At 37.3% G+C, this 21,688-nt stretch overlaps 1 protein-coding gene across 1 annotated transcript in view; it reads right to left on the reverse strand.

Annotated features, from left to right (window-relative positions):
• LOC141507547 (NACHT, LRR and PYD domains-containing protein 12-like) overlaps window positions 1-20,785 on the reverse strand; it is a 122,086-nt gene extending 101,301 nt beyond the window's left edge. Inside the window, exons 1-2 of the mRNA XM_074215302.1 lie at window positions 20,542-20,785; window positions 18,463-18,507 (exon numbers count right to left, since the gene is read on the reverse strand). Coding sequence (XP_074071403.1) covers window positions 18,463-18,507; window positions 20,542-20,785 — 289 coding nt within the window. The remainder of the gene's footprint in view (window positions 1-18,462; window positions 18,508-20,541) is intronic.
• Between the last annotated feature and the right edge of the window lie 903 nt (window positions 20,786-21,688).

The following is a 21,688-nucleotide window of genomic DNA, read 5'->3' on the forward strand; positions in this document are numbered from 1 at the left end:
ATCACCCAGTTGTGTGACCCTGGGAATGCCATCCATTGTCTTGCAAAAAAACAAAAAAAAGACCCCAAATAAAACAACAAAAACAATAACAACAACAATAATAATAGCAGTAGTAGTAGGGGTGGCCAGGTAGCACGGAAGCTAGGTGGTGAAGTAGACAGAACACTGGCCCTGGAGCCAGGAGCACCCAGATCCAAATCCAGCCTCAGACACCCGACAATCATCCAGCTGTGTGGCCCCAGGCAAGCCACCCAGCCCCATTTGCCCTGCAACCCCGCCCTCAAATAATAATGATAAAAAAAAATGTCCTTCAGTCTGTGTTCCAAAACCTCCAGCTTTGTCATGGGGGGATCATGTTCTTTATAAGTCCATCACAAAAGCTACTTCTATATTTTTCCACCATTGTCATCACTGATCACAACTCCCTCCATTCGTACTTCCCCACTACCATATACTATATTTTCTCTCTCCTTTCACTTTGTCCCTCTTCTTAAATGTGTTGTAGGGTGGCTCAGTAGTGTAGCAGACATATTCCTGGCCCTGAGGCCAAGAGGCCTCGAGCCCACATACCACTCCTTAGGTCCAGCAACCACCTGGCCCCATGGTCCTAGACAGGCCATCCAATCCCAGCCCCTTGCAAGAAGAAAGAAAATGTGTTATATCTGACCACACTCTCCCGCCATGGTCCATCCTCTCCTCCATCACTCACATCCCCCCCCTTCTCCCTGTTCCCCTCCTATCCTTCTTACTCTACATGTCTATACCCCATTGAGTATATACATGATTTTTCCTCTCTTAGCCATCTCTGATGGGAGTGAAGATTCCCTCATTCACCCTTGCCTTCCCCCTTCCATATCATTGCAATAGCTCAATGTAATAAAAAAATCTTATTATATGAAATATCTGAGCCTATTCCACCTCTCCTTTTGCTTTCTCCCATTGCATTTTCCTTTTAGCCATTGACTCCCTTTTTACACTATATTGTATCTTAAAAGTCAGCTCTCTCCTATGCTTCATATATAAAAGCTCCTTCTACCTGCTCTATTAAATGAGAAGGTTCATATGAATATTATCAGTATCATTTTTCTATGGAGGAATACATGTAGTTCATCATCATTAAGTCCCTCATATTTTCTCCTTCTCCTCCACTCTATATGCTTCACCTGAGTCCTGTATTTGAAGATCAAACTTTCTGTTCAGCTCTGGCCATTCCAACAGGAACATTTGAAATTCCCCTGGTTCATTGAAAGTATATCTTTTTCCCTGGAAGAGGACGTTCAGTTTTTCTGGGTAGTTGATTCTTGGTCGCATTCCAAGTTCTTTTGCCTTCTGGAATACTATATTCCAAGCCCTACAAGCTTTTAATGTAGTTGCTGCTAAGTCCTGTGTGATCCTGACTGCAGCTCCATGATATTTGAATTGTGTCCTTCTGGCTGCTTGTACTATTTTCTCTTTGACTTGGAAGTTCTGGAACTTGGCTATAATATTCCTGGGGGTTGTTTTTTTGGGAACTCTTTCTCAGGGAGATCAGTGGATTCTCTCAATTTCTATTTTGCCCTCTGCTTCTGGGATATCAGGGCAATTTTCCTGTAGTAATTCTTTGAAGATGATGTTGAGGCTCTTTTCCTGATCATGGTTTTCAGGTATTCCGATAATTTTTAAATTATCTTTTCTGAATCTGTTTTCCATATCAGTTGTTTTTTCAATGAGATGTTTCACATTTCTTCTAATTTTTCATTCTTTTGGTTTTGAAGTATTGTGTCCTGATTCCTCATATAATCAGCAGTCTCCTTCAGTTCCATTTTACATCTGAAGGATTTGTTTTTCTCAGAGAGCTTTCTTATCTCTTTTTCCATCTGGCCAATTCTGCTTTTTAAAGCAGTCTTCTCCTCAATAACTTTTTTGAACTGTTTTATCCATTTGACCTATGCTGGTTTTTAACATGCTATTTTCTTCAGAATGTTTTTGGATCTCCTTGACTAAGCTGCTGACTTCTTTTTCATGTTTTTCCTGCATCTCTCTCGTTTCTTTTCCCAATTATTCTTCTATCTCCTTCACTTGATTTTCAAAGTCTTTTTTGAGCTCTGTCATGGCCTGAGCCCAATATCTGTTTTTCTTGGAGTCTTTAGATGCAAGAGCTTGTGCTTCCTCATCTTCAGATTGAGTGTTTTGATCCTTCTTAGGATCATAGGCAAGGTATTTCTCAGTGGTGTTCCTCTTTTTTCTCTGTTTACTCATTCCCCCAGCCTGTACCTAGTTTTTGGGGTGCTTCCTGAGCTTTTGAGTATTATTGGGACACCCCCACAAGGATCCCCATGTATGAGGCTTTGTCTTTCCTCCTGGTCTGTGAATGACCACAAGCACACACCTCTGCCACAGGACTGAGGTGGGGGCAGGCCTGCTGTTCTGTGGGGGTCCTTGACTGCAATCAGTATCTGAATATGGTCAGAGCCCCAGAGCTCAGCAGTCTCTCTCCACTCCCCTCCCTAGGCTCAGCACTTGCACCTGGGGCTCCTGCCTACCAGCTTTGCCTGCTTCCAGTTTCCGGTTCTGGGCTGCCATGCCACTTGTTGAATGCCCTGAGGGCTGGGCAAACATATAACCTTAAAAGTTTACCCCAACACCGTTATTCTGATTCTACTCTGGGCACTGCCCCACCCTCCCTTTTTCATATAGAACCTATGTAACTCAGTGGTCATTTATGATTCAGAACTACCAGAGATTACCCAGAATGCAGTGGGATACCTTGATCTTTTTTTAAGCTAAGGTCATTGACAGGTCTCAGTTTGACTGAGGTAGCTCCTATTCAGTGAATAAGGCAGGTAAGAAAGAAATGAAGCAAATAATGGCCTCTTTTGCAAAGTCAAAAATAATTAAACTGGAAGGTAAAGACCTTCAGGGTTTCTGGACAAAAATAGAAACAATTGCTATATGCCTTCAGTCTAGGTCAATTAAGACACAAAGGATGATCAAGGAGAATTTGGTCAGGGAACAGTTGTTAACCAATCGATGAAAGCCAGAGTGATTTGGGAACGCAGGGATGGAAGTAGGACTTGAAAACCACATTGAGGTGGGGGTGGGGGCAGAAAGGGGATGATGAACAAGAAATGGAAGGAATTAGTAATATATATCAGAGAGAAAAGGGATGAGAGAAAGAAGAGGGAGGGAGAAGGGTAAGGGAAATGTGAAAAGAAAAGGGGGAGACAGAGAGGTGAAGATTAGCAAAAGATAGTTACAAGAGATGAGAGAATTTAAGTTATAGAAAACAAAGAGAACAAAGGGAAAAATGAAAGCATGGTGAGATGGCACAGAAGGAAAAAAAGACTGGAAGATAAAGTATGTGGTAGGCAAAGATTCTCTCTTCATAGTTACCTATTCGAGGGGTCGTTCTCTTTTCTTGCTCCCTTAGCTCTCTTAGTCCCATCTTCTCCTATGTCATGAGGGCCACATCCCATGATTCCCATTTCCAATAATGATGAACCATGAGTTCCACCATGACAGCATTATTAGACTTTTTTTTATCTAATCCCTTAGGGATCTTGAGAAATCTCTCTCTAGGGGGAATCCTCCAGACATAACTTGAATTTCTTGAGCTACTCATTGCTCAACTCTTCTAAGTATCATACTGGTCAACAACAGAGATTCTTAGTCATATCTGCCCAGGGTCAGGATCAACAGCATAAGGAAGAAAAGATTCTTATCTTGTAAGGAAATTGGAGTCAAGAAAACAAGATCACCTTACTATCTTAATTCCAGATTCATTACTTTTAGTTGTTGATTTTCCAGATACTCTTTACTCAATACTTCCTTCTCTGAGGCTGTGCCCTAGGCAGGCCAATGTTCCTTTAGTGGAATCATACCCCATGGTTACTCCCCTCTAGACTCTCTTTCTAATATTCCTTTCTCATATTCTAATCCTTATTCATTTCTGTCAGGTTACTTCTCATTCTTTTTGAGATTTCCTAAACCACTTAATCTCAAACACTTCTACCATCTTGCAGATCTCATTGCAGAAGATAACTATAAAGTAGCAAGAGTGGGGGGATATGTTCTATGGACCAAGAGATCTTTCCCACTAAGAGTCCTGGTTGTGCTTCTAGTTCTTCCTTTGCTTTCTTACCTAATCAAAGCAAGCAATGATAGGCAATACTTCTCAATACACAATTCCATTTTCCCATCTTTAATTCTTTTTTAATTAATATTTTATTTGTTTTCAAATTATATATAATAGTAGCTTCTACTTATCATTTTCTGTAAGGTTTTGAATTTTACAATTTTAGAGATAGTAAGTAATTTAAGTAATTTATTATTTAAATAATACATGACTCATATATGAGTCAATTTGGAGATTTATTTTGATTTTTTTAAAATAATGCATGACTCATAAATGAGTCAATTTAGAGAATTTTTTATTTCTATTGATAAAGATTTTAAATTAGCTATGCTATTTATCAACCTTTGTTTTATATCTATCTTGATTTTTCTACCTTTGCATAAAGAGGAAGTTATATCTACTACTATTTGTTATCACTTAAGAAAAAACAAATTGTTTAGATTTATTTTATAATGGTGAAATCTAAAAGTTAAAGAGTATAGTCTACCACAGAATAGATGCGTGGGCAGGCTGGAACAACAAACCCAGCTACCTCTTCTGAGGTCCCCGTTAATTCAATATAGACAAGGGCAGCGAGCTCTAAGAAATAAACCAACTTAAATCATGTAATTTTTAAATAGTATACTACTACTAAATAGTAAATCTGATTTGTTGCAGATCTGTAAGATTCTGTCTAATACATAAATAATTTCTAATGATTTTGTCTTTATACCAGGATAAATTTAAACTTGAAAATAATATAAAAACAAATAATGAATTTTAAGTTAAATTTCTTATGGACTGGTAAACTTTTATTGTTTATAGCCACCCTTAAGAGAAAAATGACTATTTAGCCTTAAGCTAAACCTGATGGAATTTATTATTTGGGATATAAAACTTTAAGACTATGATGAATTTTATTCTAAAGTTTGATTTTAGGTATTTTGTCTGTATTTTAAATCCATAACGTACTTTTCAGAGGAATTTCTACATGCTAAGGTCACAAGTGACTCAGGCAAAAAAAAAACGATCCTAAATGTGGTACAGGTGGAGGTATTGAAACAAGCCGAAAGGACAATCTTTGGTCTCAGTGAAAAATAGTACTCTTTTGGCTCAATTTTCCCATTGTGTTCCTTGAAAAGGAGTGTTCCCCACTCGGTCATTCCTCAGAAAGGACTACATGGCTAGTTTTTAACTGTGAAACCTAAAGTTAAACAGAACTAAGGATGTTTGATCCTGCTGTATATGAGTTAAATTAACAAGGGCTAATTTGATTTGTTTTATCATGTTTCAGCTTTCTCTCTCTCTCTCTTTAGCAGATTTCCACAATCAGAGCTATTAGTCATTGAAAGACATGGGTGCATGCATAATATGCCCTGGACCAGACAGTGTTTCCCTATGTATTGGCAACACCAATGCTGCCTGGATTGGGTAACTTCCACATTAAATATGCTAGATACTCTTAGTCAGTGATCAAAATCATGGAATACTATTTTATTATCCATACTTCTCTGTATGGCTTTTGTTCTTTTTGCTATTGCTATAGCATATTATCAAATTTCAATAATGGGACTTTGAAATGAGGGTGATATGGAAAAGACTACAAGTTGAAGACTTTTTCTTTCTCTTTAAGAGGAAAATTCCTGCCTTTGATGATCTCTATGAAATGTCCCCTGGTGCTTCTATTTTTGCTTCTCTTTGCCATCTACTTCGTTCTGTAAAACCAGTGATTCATGTGATCCTTGTGAATATTCCTTGGTCACGTTTTCATTTTTTCTTCTTACTCTACTTCCCCTCTGCAACCTCATTTTCTGGCTGCTAATGATACTACTCATTTTCTTAGTCTGACATCCTGCTGGTTGAGTCCTAAGGACCCTAATTCTGTTTGTGTATCCTCATGTTGACAAATTTGGATTCAAACACCACAGTGACAGGGTATCTTCCTGTGAGCTTTTGAACACAGATTCCTCAGGAACTAGATAGACTAGACTTTTCACCCTCACCTCCTTACTCTGATAAACCCTACTCAACCCCACATCATCCTACTCAATATCCTTTCAATCTCTAGGTCTTTTCTTCTAAGGATGCTGAATTTAGAAATCTCACCTTTTTTCTTTGCACCTTATCTCTTTTTCATTTGATCAAAAAAGCCCTGACCTATGGCTAGTCATACCTCTGAGACTACCTATATCTTTTGACCCATGGTTACCCTGCCCAAAGGTTCTCTAGGCCCTTATACACAATATTACTCTGGCCATCTTAGTGGAGCCATCACTGACAGGTACCACCTTATAAACACTACTGGTAAACTGGTAAAATACTGGTAAACACTACTGGTAAAGACCCCAGGCACTGCGACAATCTGAATGCTTCCTCATTTTCTGATAGCATGAGTTTCATTTATGATTCTGTTAGGGGCTATTTTTTTTCAGTTTTTGTAAGGCAAAGGGGTTAAGTAACTTGCCCAAGGTCACACCGCTAGGTAATTAAATGTCTGAGGCCAGGTTTGAACTCAGGCACTCTTGAATCCAGGGCTGGTGCTCCATCCACTGTGCCATCTAGTTGCCCCTGTTAGGGGTTATTTCTAAAACTAAGTGCTGTCCAATGAGATTCTGAACCACACAATGGTCCTACAACTCCCTCAGAGTTTTTGGCTTGGTTGCAGAAAATTCTCCCCTGCCATCTCTCTGGCAAATTCTTCTTCTCTGCCTCTTCTAAAGATGTCCTATTCCTTTGAGAAAATGGGTTATAGAGCACTATACCCCTTTGCAGGGTGGAATCTATACACTTTCGATGATTGCCATCCTAGACCCTTTGGTTCCACTTCCTCTCCCACAATATATATTTAGGTACACTTCCCACCCCCCATGGAGGTTCTTCCCCAGGTTCCCCTTTTGGCCAACACTGTCAAATCTGAGATGGGGATAAGAGATTGGGATTGACAGTATCTCACTTTTTCACACCAACTTCTTGTCCCTTTCTAAGTACATCCTAAAATTTAATAGAGATGATTTCCTACCTATCAGTTCTAGGGATACAATACCAAGCCCTTGTTGCTGTTGTCCTCTAGAAGTGGCATGCCCTAGATGTCACCACAGTTGTTTGGGGGTGGGGCAAACTGCTCTTCCCTTAGTGAAGAATGCCGTTTTTCAGTCAACCAATCAGAAAAGGTTGTCATCTCCTTCCAGTCCTTGATCCACCACTGACCTCCCTGTGCACCCTACATTATTCCTCTTTATCAGGAAGCAACCTCTAAAGAATGGGTTGTTGTCCTGATTCTCATGTCGTTCTCCCTCAAACACCTAAAGTGAGGAATATGTGGTAGTTTGCAGTTAGAAGCATCCCCCATCCTTTACATCTAGAAATCCTACTAGTTTGATGTATGTTAGCAGCACTCAGTCTCCTCATGGTCCAGAGAAAACAATCTAATCAATTTTCCATAGTCTTTTCAGGCAAGCAACTTTCCCTGGACCAGTGCAAATGCAGTTACTCTACCACCTAACCAATAGTTACTTGTTGTGGCATTTCACCTTTCCATTGACCCCTTTGTGAAAAATTAAACCAAAAGCACTAGAATGTTGAATCCAGGCCTGGGTTTCCCTTTGGCCTAGTTAGCTATCTTACATGGACTTATTTATACAGAAACAAAGCCTGATCAGATAACTGAAACTTAGGTTACAACATGAGACTCTATAAAAGATTTATGGATAGGTTCATTCAGCACTGGATTCTGTTCTGAACCTAGCCCACCATTCCTTCAATAAACAACTTTACATCCCTCTCCATTTACATTTTATTGTCACTTTTCTTATACCATAGACTTTTGGATCTTATAGTAAACTTTGGTGAAGTTTTCCTCCTAATATGTTTGTTTATTTATTTATTTATTTGTTTGTTTGTTTATTTATTTATTTATTTAATTATCCATTTATTCATATTAGATTGACATCTTTTTTATTTTTCCAGTTACATGTTCTGAACATTTTTCAACATTTATCCTTTTGCATATTTATGTTACAAAATTTTCTTCCACCCTCCTCTCAATGTTGAGCAGTCTAGTTAATGTTATATATGTATAGTTGTGTTTAACATGTTTATATATTAGTTTTTATATGAGGAATTAGGACTAAGGGAAAAGAAAAAAAATGGGATGGGAAGGAAAAACATGAGAAATTTTTTTAAAGTGAACATAGTATTCATTCGAATTCTGTGGTGTTTTTTGGTTTGTTTGTTTGTTTTCGATCTAGATGTGGATGGTGCTTTCTATAACACATCTCCACAGTTGTTCTAGATCTCTGAATGGCTGAGAGGATCTGCATCCAACATAGTTGCTCAACTCATAATGTTGCTAATATGTGCAGTGCTCCCTTGGTTCTCCTCCTTTTGCTTACTCTAATTTTCTGTAATTCTTTCCATGCTTCTCTACAGTCTAATCCATTCATAGTTTTTTATAGAATAATAGAACTCAATAATATTCATATACCATAACTAGTTCAGCCATTCCCTAATTAATGGGCATCACCTCTCTTTCCAGTTCTTTGCTACTACAAGAAGAGCTGAAACAAATATTTTTGAACATGTGTGACTTTTTTTCATTTCTTATTTCTTCTGGATGTAGGCTTAGTATTGATATTGCTGGGTCAAAGGGTATGATCAGTTTCCTTGCTGTTTGGGGATAGCTCCATACTGCTCTCCAGAATGATTGAATCAGTTCACAATTTCACCAAGCATGCATTAATTTCTCACTTATTCTACAACCTCTCCAATATTGATTGTTTTCCCTTTTTGACATCTTAGCCCAATCTGATAGGCCTGAGGTGCTACCTCAGAGTTGTTTTAATTTGCATTTTCTAATCAATAATGATCTGGAACATTTTTTCATATGATTATATATGGTTTCAATTTCTTCATTTGAAAATCACCTCTTCATATCCTTTGACCATTATCAATTGGGGAATGACTTGGAGCCTTATAAATTTGATTCAATTCTCTATATATTTTAGAATTGAGATCTTTATCAGAATCCCTAACAGTGGAAATTGTTTCCCGGCTTACTGTTTTCCTTCTAATCTTGGATGCATTGTTATTATTAGTGCAAAAGCTTTTTAAATTTAATATAGTCACAGTCATCATTTCCAGCTTAAAATGTACTCTATTTCTTGTTTAGAAATAAATTTCTTACCCTTTCATACATTCGACAGAGTATTTATTGAACTTTTAATTGGTCTATGATATTGTTCATTATGTCTAAATCCTATACCCATTTTGACCTTATTTTGGCATATGGCGTGAGTGGTGGGTCTATGCTGTTATTGCCATACTATGTTCCAGTTTTTCCAGTAATTTTTATTGAATAGTGAGCTCTCATTCCAGAAGCTAATATCTTTGAGTTTATAATCATTCACTACTATTTCTTTTGTATGTAACCTATTCCACAGGTCCATTACTATATTTCTTAACCAGAAGCAGGAAGTTTTTATGACTGCTACTTTATAGTACAGTTTACAATCTGGTATATTATTTTTTCATCAGTTCTCATGATATTCTTGATCTTTTGTTGTTCCAAATGAATTGTTACTAATTTTTCTAGCTCTGTAAAATAGGTATTTGATAGTTTAATTTTTTAGTACTGAATAAATAATGTAATTTGATAGAATTATCATTTTTATTACATGAGTTTATCCTAACTATGAGAAATTGATATTTTTCCAATTGTTTAGATCTGACTTTATTTGTGTGGAAATTAATTTGTTTTGTAGTTGTGTTCATACAGTTTCTGTGTTTGTCTTGGACAAGACAGTATTTTATGTTCTGCAATTACTTTAAATGGAATTTATTTTTCTATCTCTTGTTCTTGGGCTTTGTTGTGTGTGTATGCGCATATATATATATATATATATATGTATATAATTTTATATTTTTATGTCCTGCTACTTTGCTGAAGTTGTTAGTTGTTTCAGGTAATTTTTAAGATGATTTTCTAGGGTTCTCTAAGTGAATCATATCATATAATCTGCAGAGTGGAAGTTTTTCTTTGTCCTTGCCAATTCTAATTTCTGTAATTTTAATTTTCTTCTCTTATTGCTAAAGCAAACATTTCTTATACTATATTGAACAGTAATGGTGATAATGGGCACCCTTTGCTTTACTCCTGACATTATTGGAAATGCTCCAAATTTATCCCCATTACATTAGATAGATACTGTTTATTATTTTAAGGAAAGCTCCATTTATCCCTGTATTCTCTAGTGTTTTTAATAGGAATGGATATTGTATTTTGTCAAAGGCTTTTTTAGCATCTATTGAGATAATCATATGGTTTCTGTTGGTTTTGTTATTGATATATTCAATTCTGTTGTGTTTTCCTAATATTATACCATCTCTGCCTACCTGGTATAAATCCTACCTGATCGTGGTATATTATCCTAATCATAACTTGTAGTAGCCTCCTTGAAAAAAATCTATTTCAGATTTTTCATCAATATTCATTAGGGTGATTGGTCTTATATATTTTTGTTGTTTGTTGAAGAGTTTGTTGAAACTCTTCCTGGTTTACGTATCAGCACCACATTGGTCTCATAAAAAGAATTTGGCACAGAACTCCTATTTTTTAAAATAGTTTTTATAGAAATGAAATTAATTAATTTTGCTCCAGCCTTTTACTTTTAATCTATGTGTATCTTTCTGTTTCAAGTTTGTCTCCTATAAACAAAATATTGTAGGATTCTGGTTTTTAATCCATTCTGCTATCTGCTTCCACTTTATGAGAGTTCATTCCATTCACAATTATAGTTAAGATGACTAATTCTTATTTTCCTCCATAATATCTTTTCACGTTAAACATTTCCCCCCTTTTCTTTTATTCCTCCTCACCAATGTTTTGCTTCCTTTCCTTTTTAACTTTTATTTTAAATTTTAACTTTAACTTTACTTTCACTTTTACCTTCACCTTCCCTTTAATCAATCTCTTCTTCCCCTTTCTTCCTCTTTCCTCCCCCTATTTCCCTGTAGGGTAGGATAGATTTTTAAACCTAATATGTTGTTCCCTCTCTGAGTCAAATGTATTGATTCAGTGTTTACACCCTCCCTTCTTTCCCTTACCTTTAATGGGTCTTTTTGCCTCTCCAACTGGTGTTATTTAACCACTTATGCCTAGCCTTTTCTTAGTATGGTCCTTTTTTTAGGTCTTTATTGTTTTAACTCTATCCCTTTGTCAAAATATATACATTTTAACTAAACTGATAAAAAAAACCCCACCATTCTTAAAGGTTGAATAATTGATTGATAAGAATAATTGTCTTGTTCTCACTAAGTAACTCTCCTCTTTTGCCCAGTCATCAATCATAAATCACATCAAATTATATTTGATTTATATACTGTCTCCTCTTTTTAGGTTTCCTCTATGCACCCACAGTCCTCATGAGCCAAAGACTCATTCATAGCCAAAGCAATTTTTACTATTTATACCTTCCCCCAAACACATTCCATCCAATTGCAACCAAAGCAAAGCAAAATCTCTTCTTTATCTACACCCCCCAGTAATAGCCTTTTTCTGGAGGTGTTCTGTATATTTCTCAAGGATGATTTCGTCTTCCTATTAGTCATCTGGCACCCCAAAGTTAGAGGAGGTACAGTACAACATTTTGTTGAAGTCACATTAGGCTGACAAAGACTATTAACCCTAGTGACCAGGTCTGATATAATCTTCCTTAGTGTCCCAGGAGAATTTTGCTCAGATTATATAGAGGAACCTTAGGTTGACCTTCTCTGTACTTCCTCATGACCACAGGAGTATAACTCAGATGTCAGGAGTAAGAATGATATATCCTGGAAGGTAGAGACCCTATCCATGAATGCCTGGTGTTCAGAATGTGTTTTCTTTGATACAGGAAAGGAGTCTGGACTTCAACATCTTGAAAAGTGTCTCCTTATCCTTCTTAGGATATTCCTTGCTTTATAAAGTATAAATCATAAAATTTTATGAGTTATTTTGATTAATATTCTTGTAAGAAAGGTAGCTGAATATGATACATAAAGTTTGAGCCTCAGAATCAAGAAGAATTGGGTTCGAATCCTGCATCTGACACATATTTGCTAGATGAAATGGGCAGGACCAACTTCTCTGTCCCAAGAAACTCACTAAGACTATAAAGAGCAGGACAGTTTCACATTTTCACTCATAGTGAGGTTTTAATCATTATTATATCTCTACATTATTGAAATTGTAGATATCAAATGCACAAAATTAAAGATAAAATAAATGAATAACACAGCAAAGTCCTGGACTAAGGAGTCATATTGATGCAGGGAATTATGGACATAAGAAACATTGCGATTGGAAACAAATTTTGTAATTTTTTAGTTAAATTCTGTCTGAGGCTAAAGACAGAAGAAATATTTATCTAGTTAGAAAATGTTATCTGCTCCTGCTCCTATTGTTCCATTGTTAAATGTAAATTCACAACCTCTCCTCATTTTGATGCCTCCCTCAACTTCCAGCCTTTTACCAGGCTTCAGTCAGAGGGGGTAGGATTCACTCTTTTGCCCACATTATTTATACCCTTCTAGACCAGAGAGTAGGGGAGATTATATAAAGTCTGGTCTGGAGTACCCTTTTGTGGGTAGACTCAGATCTACTGACTATCACTATCTCTCTCTCTCTCTCTCTCTCTCTCTCTCTCTCTCTCTCTCTCTCTCTCTCTCTGTCTTTCTCTCACTCAAATCTGGCCTAGGCCTTTGCTATTCACTCCTGCCCTCTAGCAGTTTAGAAACTGCTCGCTTCTTCTCCAGGAGGAGAAAAGGTTTTTATCTCTATACTTTGCAGATTTGAATAATAAACTCAGAGGGGTTTTAAAATTACAGGGCTATATGTAAATTTTTTCACTTTTAAGATCTCTCAGTCTTAAATTGGCGACATCAATCCTCGGGCAATAATATCATAAAGTATACATAATTCAGAGTGTCATATTTGGGAGTGTCGATAGATTACTTATTAGTGTGATGTGAGATAACACTGTTCTCACATCACCTTCATTTTCCCATCATAGTCCAAGCCCAGAACACTGATATTTTCTCAAGATAATATGTAATGGAATAGGCTGAAAAGGCACTTACTTTGTTCGTCAGAGGTTGCTAAGACATATGTATGGTTAGGGGTCTCCAGTCCCCACAATTTAATCTTCTTTCTTGGTTCAGGGATTTGAATCTTTGGGTGAGACCATGGGTGGGACCTGAGGTCATGGACTGCTTACTAGCTGAAGGGCAGGCACTATAATAATTACTAGTAATACAGAGGCAAAAAAAAAACACATTGTTTTGGTCCTCAAAGAGCTTACATTCTATCAGGGAAACAGGTATATGAATAACTATGTAAACAAAGTACAAAACAAATGACTAAATTTTGGTGGGGAAGGCACTAACAGCTGGAGAGATCAGGAAATAATTTTTTATAAGTATTGCTCAAGCAGAGCAGAGTTTTGAAGGAAATAGGATTTTAAGAAACAGAAGCAAGGTAAAAATGCTTTCCAGGCAGAGGAACAGTCTATGGGTACAGAGACAGGAGATGGAGTACCATGTGCAACAAGAAGTCCATTTTGCAAACCAGGCAAAGGGAAGGGTATTAATGTACATAAAATAGAGTTAACTATGTTGCAAAAGACTAAAATTAAATAGTGGAATTAACATTTTAATGGTTATTGACTGACTGACTCTAGAGGCAATTGGAAAATATTGGAATATATTGATTAGAGAAGTAGAATTGTCAGCTTGTATTTTAGGAAGATCACTTTAGTAGCAATTTGGAGGATAAGAGTAAACAGAGAATTGATGAAAGGTGATTGATTTGGAAACCATAACAAGCATATAGCAACAAATTCAGCACAATGGTTCTGCAGACTTTCCGTTTGTTAATCAACCTCTTCTCTCCCACTTCTATTCCTTTCTGGCATATCCTAAGCACTGAGCCAACTCTGGAATGCATATGTCAATTTCATTATCAATATGTTCTTTCCTGGAAAATATACTACCAAGATAAGTGAACTTATCTACACTACTGAAAACTTATCAATTTTCTATAACCAATTTTTCTGCATATGGATGGTGTTGTGCTGGTTAATGGAACACCTTGTTTCCTTTGTGTTGATTATTAGGTCAAAATTAGCACAAGAAGCAGTGAATTGATCCATAAATTGTTGCATCTCAGTTAGAGAGGCTGCATTGAGTGCACAATCATCTGCAAACAGAAGATCATGTACCAATACTCACTCCACTTTGGTCTTGGTTTGTAGCCTTTATAAGTTGAATGATTCACCAGTAGTGCAGTAGCTGATCTTGTTGCTGTGTTCATCCCAAGTTAAGATGTTTGATCACATTTCTGAAAATATGCTAAAAAGCATGGCAGCAAGAACACAGATTGTTTCATTTGCCTAGGAAATCACGAGAATATGTCCACTATCCAAAATCCAGGCAAGCTTGCCATCATGAAATGACTCATAGTATTGATGAACTTGTCTGGATACCAAATTTTGACATAATTTCCCATAAGCTTACATAACTAACCATATCAAAGACCTTTTACAGATCCACAAATATTTTATTTTGTCTTATTTGGTTTTTGCAAGACAATGGGGTTAAGTGACTTGCCCAAGGTCACACAGCTAGGTAATTATTAAATGTCTGAGGCTGGATTTGAACTCAGGTCCTCCTGACTCCAGGGCCAGTATTCTAAACACTGAACCATCTAGCTGCTCCTACACATATTTTATATAGACCTCTGCTTGCTTGTGGCATTTCTTCTGGAATTGTCAGGCAGCAAACACCATATTGACTGTTCCTTGACTCTTTCTAAAGTCACACTTGGAACTTCAACTAGGAATGGATTGTCTTCAACTTGATGTCTTCAAATGATGTTTTGTTAAGAATAATTTGGAAGTGTTCAGTTGATCTTTCTAGGATCTTTTTTATCACTAAGCAGCATGGCTCCATCAACACTGAATAGTTAAGATGCATCATGTCTTCAGGACATCATAAAATCATTTTAGATTGCTACTATCTACATAAAACTGAATTCATCTGCCTTCCTCCTGAGCCAAGATTCCTGTATCTCTCTGAGCTTCACTTGTACTTTACTTTTGATGGAATTAAATGCTGCCTTTTTAGAAATGAATGAACTAGCCTAATGGTAAACTCTATAGAGTTTTTATTTGTCATTTAGCACTTCAATTCATTAGTGGTAGTCAGTCTAATAACTCTTCTTCATTTAGTATTTCCCCATCATTTTCATCAAACCAGCAAGAGTTCTGGCCCAGATGAATGGATGTTATACACCAAACCTTTGAAAGCTGCCCACTCTTTCTTCTCCACTGTTGCCAACTGTTTGACTCAACTTTCCCTCCAAGTGAGTAGCAAACTGTCCCAGCTCAGAGAGGCACACTAAACTTCTGACATTTATTCTTCTGATAATCATGTTGCCTTGGTGGTCACCACTTCCGTTCCAATATTAATGTGAATATTTAGCTTGGAGTCTGTGATCACTCCAGAACTCTGGACTTCATATAGTTTTTGTTACTTTTTGACATTACAGTGAACCTTATAGATGTTAAAACTTTTGCAATAATAAAAATCATAAGAGAAATAGGAAAGATTGAGCAACTGATTATATATTTGAGGTGAGGAGGATGAAAGAATAAAATATAACATCAATGCTATGGACTTGAGTGATGAGAAAATAGGCAGTTCCCTTATCAGAAATAGGAAAATTCAGAAAGGAGGTAAATTGAAGAGCAAGATAAATGAGTTCAAATCTGAACATGCTGAATCTGACATAAAAATCTAACATCCAGTTTGAAATATCAGATTGTAGTTGGAGATAGGTTGATAAGAGCTCAAGATAGATTAGCATTCTCTCTCTCTCAATTGATTTATTAATAATTGGCATAAATAAGAAAATTAAACGATGGGAGATTAGGATTACTACATGAAATAGTGTGGAAAGAGAATAGATGGGAGCCAATGACAGTACTTTGCAGGTATACCCATAGTTAAAGGATTGATATGGAAGATGAGCCATAAAAAAGACTGAGAAGTAATCAAGTTGCATTTGCAGAATGAAGAGAGATAGCTGTGACAAAACTGTACTATATCCAGGAGGAACAAATAATTCTGCAGCATCAAATATTGTAGAACAATGAGGTTTAGTACAAAATTATCAGATTTGGCAATTAAGAGGTATTTGCTAAATTGGTAGTGGGCTCTTTAACTTGAGTGGTATTATCAAAATTCAGAATGCGAAGGGTTAGAAGGGAAGGAAAAGAGAAGTAAAGGATGTCACAGACAAATAGTTGTTAAAAGGAATTTCACTATGAAATGGAGATACTCAGTATGATAGCTTGAGAGGATTAGTAGTTGGTTGTCCTCCTTCATACTCAAAGAATACCAAAATGACATCAATTTGTTGGGGTCAATGCATAGTATGTACGACTATAGCTGATGAGACCATTACAAACTTTGGAAGGTTCCACCATAGGTCAGGTATTGGCAATTTTCATGTTCTTCTGTGTTAATTCTTTTGCATTTAATGTTTCACTGGATGTGCTTTCAGTTTTGTCCTAGTGTTTGGTTTTCATTTTATTGGAGGGGAGAGACTCAATAAAAAGATAAAGCAGTAACAGGACATAAAAGGAGAACTAGAAAGGCAGCACTGGGCATGGAGTCAGGAGAGATATAGGTTCAATCTTGCCTTCTTAAGGGGTAGTACAAGGAAAAGGCCAGTAGGAGTCAAAGGATTTCTTCCATTCAGTCACTCCCTTCACCTCTGGCACTATCCACTGCCTCACCTGGATGCTGCATTAGACGACAGCCAACAGAAGGCTAGAGAGTTGAAGATTTGACAGAGAGTAAAACTTGATCTATCAATGATAACTCTAGAAGCCACCAGCAGCTTCAGCATTGGCATTGTTAACTACCCCCTCAATATATGATCAAATGGGTTCCCATGTGTATATATTTCATATACAATTCTTAAATATTCTCATTTATTCTTAAATATTTCTACTCTTTTGATTGATGTGTGTATTTATAGGAGAATGAGTTCTACATTAGTGGTATGGTATTAAAACTCAAAAAAATTGGGAGCTACTAAACTATACATTATATCTCTATAATACATTATATCTCTAATTTAAAAATATAACATTCTCCATACTTTATTGTATTTTACTTAAATACTTAACAACAGCATTTTAACCTATATTCTGGAATGTGGTAGGCTTCATGCAGTCTGAGGACCACATTTTTGACACATTTACTGTACAGTACATCTTTAAGTGTCTTTGATTTATAAAAAGTGTATAATTTTGACGATTAGTAAAAGTAAACACACCAAAGATGAAAGAGTCAAGAGCTGTAGTTTGCAAAATAGTATGGTCCACAAAATACCTAGAATTTGGAACGGCTTTCTGGGAGACCATGAATGAATGCTTAGTATATAGATATAAATGAATATTTTCCATGGATGTCAGGGTTTGTGTATATATGAGGATGTGTTATAAGTTCATGTTTAAGTATATACATATATATATATGTATATACTTACATATATATTTACTAACCAATCAATAAACATTTATTAAGTCCTTAATATGTGTCAGGCACTATGTTAAACACTGAGGACACAAAAAGAGGCAAAAGACATTCCTTTCTCTCACAGAACTCCCAATCTGATTGGAGAAATTAGCAAAACAACAAAGGAGATCCTTAAAAAAAATAGAAAATAATGACAAGAGGGAAGATTAGCATTAGGAGTGGTTTGGAAAATCTTTGAGTAAAAAATGCTATCTTAGTTGGAATTTAAAGCAAACCGGGGAGAGTAGGTAATGAGGGAAGAATATTTCAGGACTGAGGACAATCAGAGAAAATGCTAACAGCCCAGAGATGAAGTGTTAGTGTCAGTGGATGGAAGAGAACACTACTTCTCTCCTGGAATATTTCTTAGCTCCTAAGTAGTCAGCATCTCATTCCAAATCTTCCCCATCTCGATCTGCCAGACTACAGTGACATTACTAAAGACAGGTCTGATTATGTCATTTTCCTCATTAACAAACTCCAGCAATTCTCTATTATCTCTAAGATCAATACAATGTAGGTCTGACCATTTCACCCTCTTACTAAACAAGGGCACTGACAGTATTGTTCCATTTTGCTTCCTAGGATTATGCTATAACTTATAAAACTTTAATTTACTCAATGGTTCTTGTGGTATATCCCCTTAAATTTTATTGATGGGATCCCATTAATAGACAATCTGAGGCTCAGGATGGCAGATGAATAACAGGTTTGGCACCTTAAGTTCTACTTTGACAATTGTTACTGACCTGAGGAGTCTGGAAGAACCGGAGCAGGAACTGATTCAAAATTCTCTGTAGGAAAGAAAAAGGAAGATGATTTGTTGCATAAGTACATAATTGAGAGTTGATTACAGGAAGGGATTAAGGAGCAGATTTCAGGGTTCTGAAGAATTAGAATGAAATGTGTGTTCTCAGCACAACAAACTCCACTAATAAATTACACAGAAACAGTAACATAATTTGTAAATTTTGAAACGTTAACTCCATGAGATCATGAATCAATTAAACAACAAGCATTTATGAAGCACTGAGGACACCAAGGCACTAGGCACACCAAGCACTCTTATGCTAAAGGCAGGTATATATATATATATAGAGAGAGAGATCTCTGCAGGGTGATGGGCTTCAGAAGACCTCTTGAGGGAAGTGGGACTTTATCTGGGTGAAGGGAGTGGGAGGATCTTCTGCATTGCCCTGGTGGAGGAAAAGAGCAGATCTAGGATCTTCTTGCTCCAGCTGAGAAGAAGCTAAGTGTAAAGTTCTAATCCTTTTAGTTCTTGTCTTTGAATTCTAAGTGAATAAATGGGAAGTCTTAACTGTCTTAAACTGAAGACTGATAGTATGTAAACAAAACCAGTCAACACACACCCAGGGCTCTTATAGGAAGTTTTAAGTGTACAGAGAGCTTGGGGTTTACTGTTAAAGTTGACCTAGGGAGAAATGTGGTCATAAATATCACACCAATTTTTCAAAGATCCTACTTCACTGTCTTCACTCTAGAACTTTATGGGGTTTGTTTTTGTTGTTTTTTAGATTTTTTCAAGGCAAATGGGGTTAAGTGGCTTGTCCATGGCCACACAGCTAGGTAATTATTAAGTGTCTGAGGCTGGATTTGAACCCAGGTACTCCTGACTCCAGGGCCAGTACGCTATCCACTGTGCCACCTAGCCGCCCCACTCTAGAACTTTAAAGAGCAATTCTTGATCTTTTTTTGTTTCTTCTCTCCTTGAATATCAGGTCCAAGATGGGAGTGGGCATAGGCATGCAAGAGATATGGGCCAGCTTGAACTCTTCATGCCTATGATGGATTAAAGTTTGGGCAGTTAAGTGACACAATGGATCAATCACTGGACTGCAGTCATAAAGCCTAATATTTCTGAGTTCAAATCTGGCCCCAGACACACTAGCAGGCTGACCATGGACAGGTTACTTCATTGTTTGCCTCAGTTTCCTGGGGTAGAAAACAAAATGACAAACCATTCCAGTATTTTTGCAAAGAAAACCCCATAGGGGATCAAAAAGAGTTGTGACTCAACAACAAAAGATTATTTAATGCAATGACTTCTTGTTATTTAGCATTCATTTTTAACAAAGGGAAAAACCTTCTATCCTTGCACTTCACTCAGCACAGACTACAGTGAATTATCCTAAATTCAGCAGTCTAATCATTTTTTTTTTCTGGGGCATTTTCAGTCAGCTGTTTTCATCTCATCCACTCCTTTCTCTGCTGGTTCCAACACCCCTCATTCCCTGTCCCTTCTTTTCTCAGCTGAGATCACAGCTGAAATCTTTTTCCATTAGTTCCATTCTCCCAGATCCACCATTTCCCTTTCTGTTCCATTTCTTTCCCATCTAATGACAACTCTTGAGCATTCTCTTACTACCAATAAATTCTTCTCCAGGATCAAGAAATAGTGACTGAACGCCACTCTTGCCATGTTAATTGTAAGGAAAAGCATAGAGGTGGCCTGCCCTCCCCATCTCATCCCTATATCATATATCTCAGTGGGATCCTCTTTTTCTAAATTCAAATGTCAGATAAGTGTTTATTAAGTAGCTATGACACTTCCAGCACCGAATTGGAAGATACAAATATAAAAATGAAATGGTTCCTGACCTGAAGAACTACACTTTCTTTAGAGGCAAACTACTTGTAAACACAAGATCTATGCAGATGGAACATAAGGTAATTTTGGTCTGGAGAAACCCTAGAAGAGGGTTCCAAGTTAGGAAGGAGGGAAGACAAAGAAGAAGAAAGGAAAGGAAAGGAAACGCTGGAGTCCCACAAGTGGGAGGGAAGCCCCCAGCCCTCAGGTTCCCCCTTACCCTTCCGGGCTCGCTCGCACAGCTCCCTCAGGCCCATCTTCTCCCAGATGCTCAGAGCCAGCTCCCAGGCCTTTTGCTCCCCCAGAGAACTGACCAGGAGATCGGCCACTTGTACGTGATTGGCCCCCTCCAGGCGGCCCCGGCGGATGTGGTCCACCAGGTAGACCAGCTTGAATTTCTCCAGCTCCTCTTTAGTCAGATGTTCCAAGTGCCAAAGCAGCCGGGCACGCACAGTTTCCACCATCGCAGCCCCCCCTGCTGCCATGGCTCAGACTAAGTGGGAATGAAGGGAAGAAAAAGTCCAAGTGGAGTTGTCCAAGGCAGGCAGCACAGGCGGGTATAGGCCACGCCCTGGAACTCTGCAAAGAGTAAGAACTGGGCACCGCCCTTGGACCTTTGGATTTTTCTTTAGAGACCACTGGGCAAACAGGAGGAAGAAGGATCCTGATTGGATTCGGGGTTTGGAATTTCTTTGTTTAATTATTTACTCTCAATGACCAAGATTATTACCAGCAACAGGTTAGGAGTAGGGAGAGGATGGGACTGGGGAGTGGGCACAATCCAGATAATTACACTTTTCTTCTTACTGTAGCACCTCAAGCCTCTATGGATCTAGTGACTTAGAATCAGAGGACCTGGATTCAATTCCATCCATGACAAGTTATTGCCAGTATCTCCTTCCTCAAGTCACTTAACCTCGATAAACTTTGGTTTTCTCATCTATAAAAAGCTGGACCGAAATTAGATTAAATGGACTTCAGGTCACATTTTTCATATAATATTTGTAAATTAGCACAATGTTTGCCACATTGCAAGGGCTTAATACAAGTTAGTTAAATTGAATTTCAAAGTGCTTAATAAATATTCCTCCCCCATAAGTTACAGTTTTGCATCTGTAATCAGTTCTTTCCTGAAATATAGATCATCCTGTCTCCTCACTGATGATGGGTATCCTTCTGATTGTGTTCTCTTCCCTAACTAATTACTATAACTATCATTTCTAGAACTGAGCTTGGAGATGAGCTCTGAAGGAAGCTGCATCCTCAGTATTTAGAGAAACAAGAGTTGCTTATAGATCAACACACATGTAAAGTATTTCTGTTCAGTTGTTTCTGACTCTAGTGACTCCATTTGAAGATTTTTTTTA

This window comes from Macrotis lagotis, chromosome 1, assembly GCF_037893015.1.
Source record: "Macrotis lagotis isolate mMagLag1 chromosome 1, bilby.v1.9.chrom.fasta, whole genome shotgun sequence".
In the NCBI taxonomy this organism is placed as follows: Eukaryota; Metazoa; Chordata; class Mammalia; order Peramelemorphia; family Peramelidae; genus Macrotis; species Macrotis lagotis.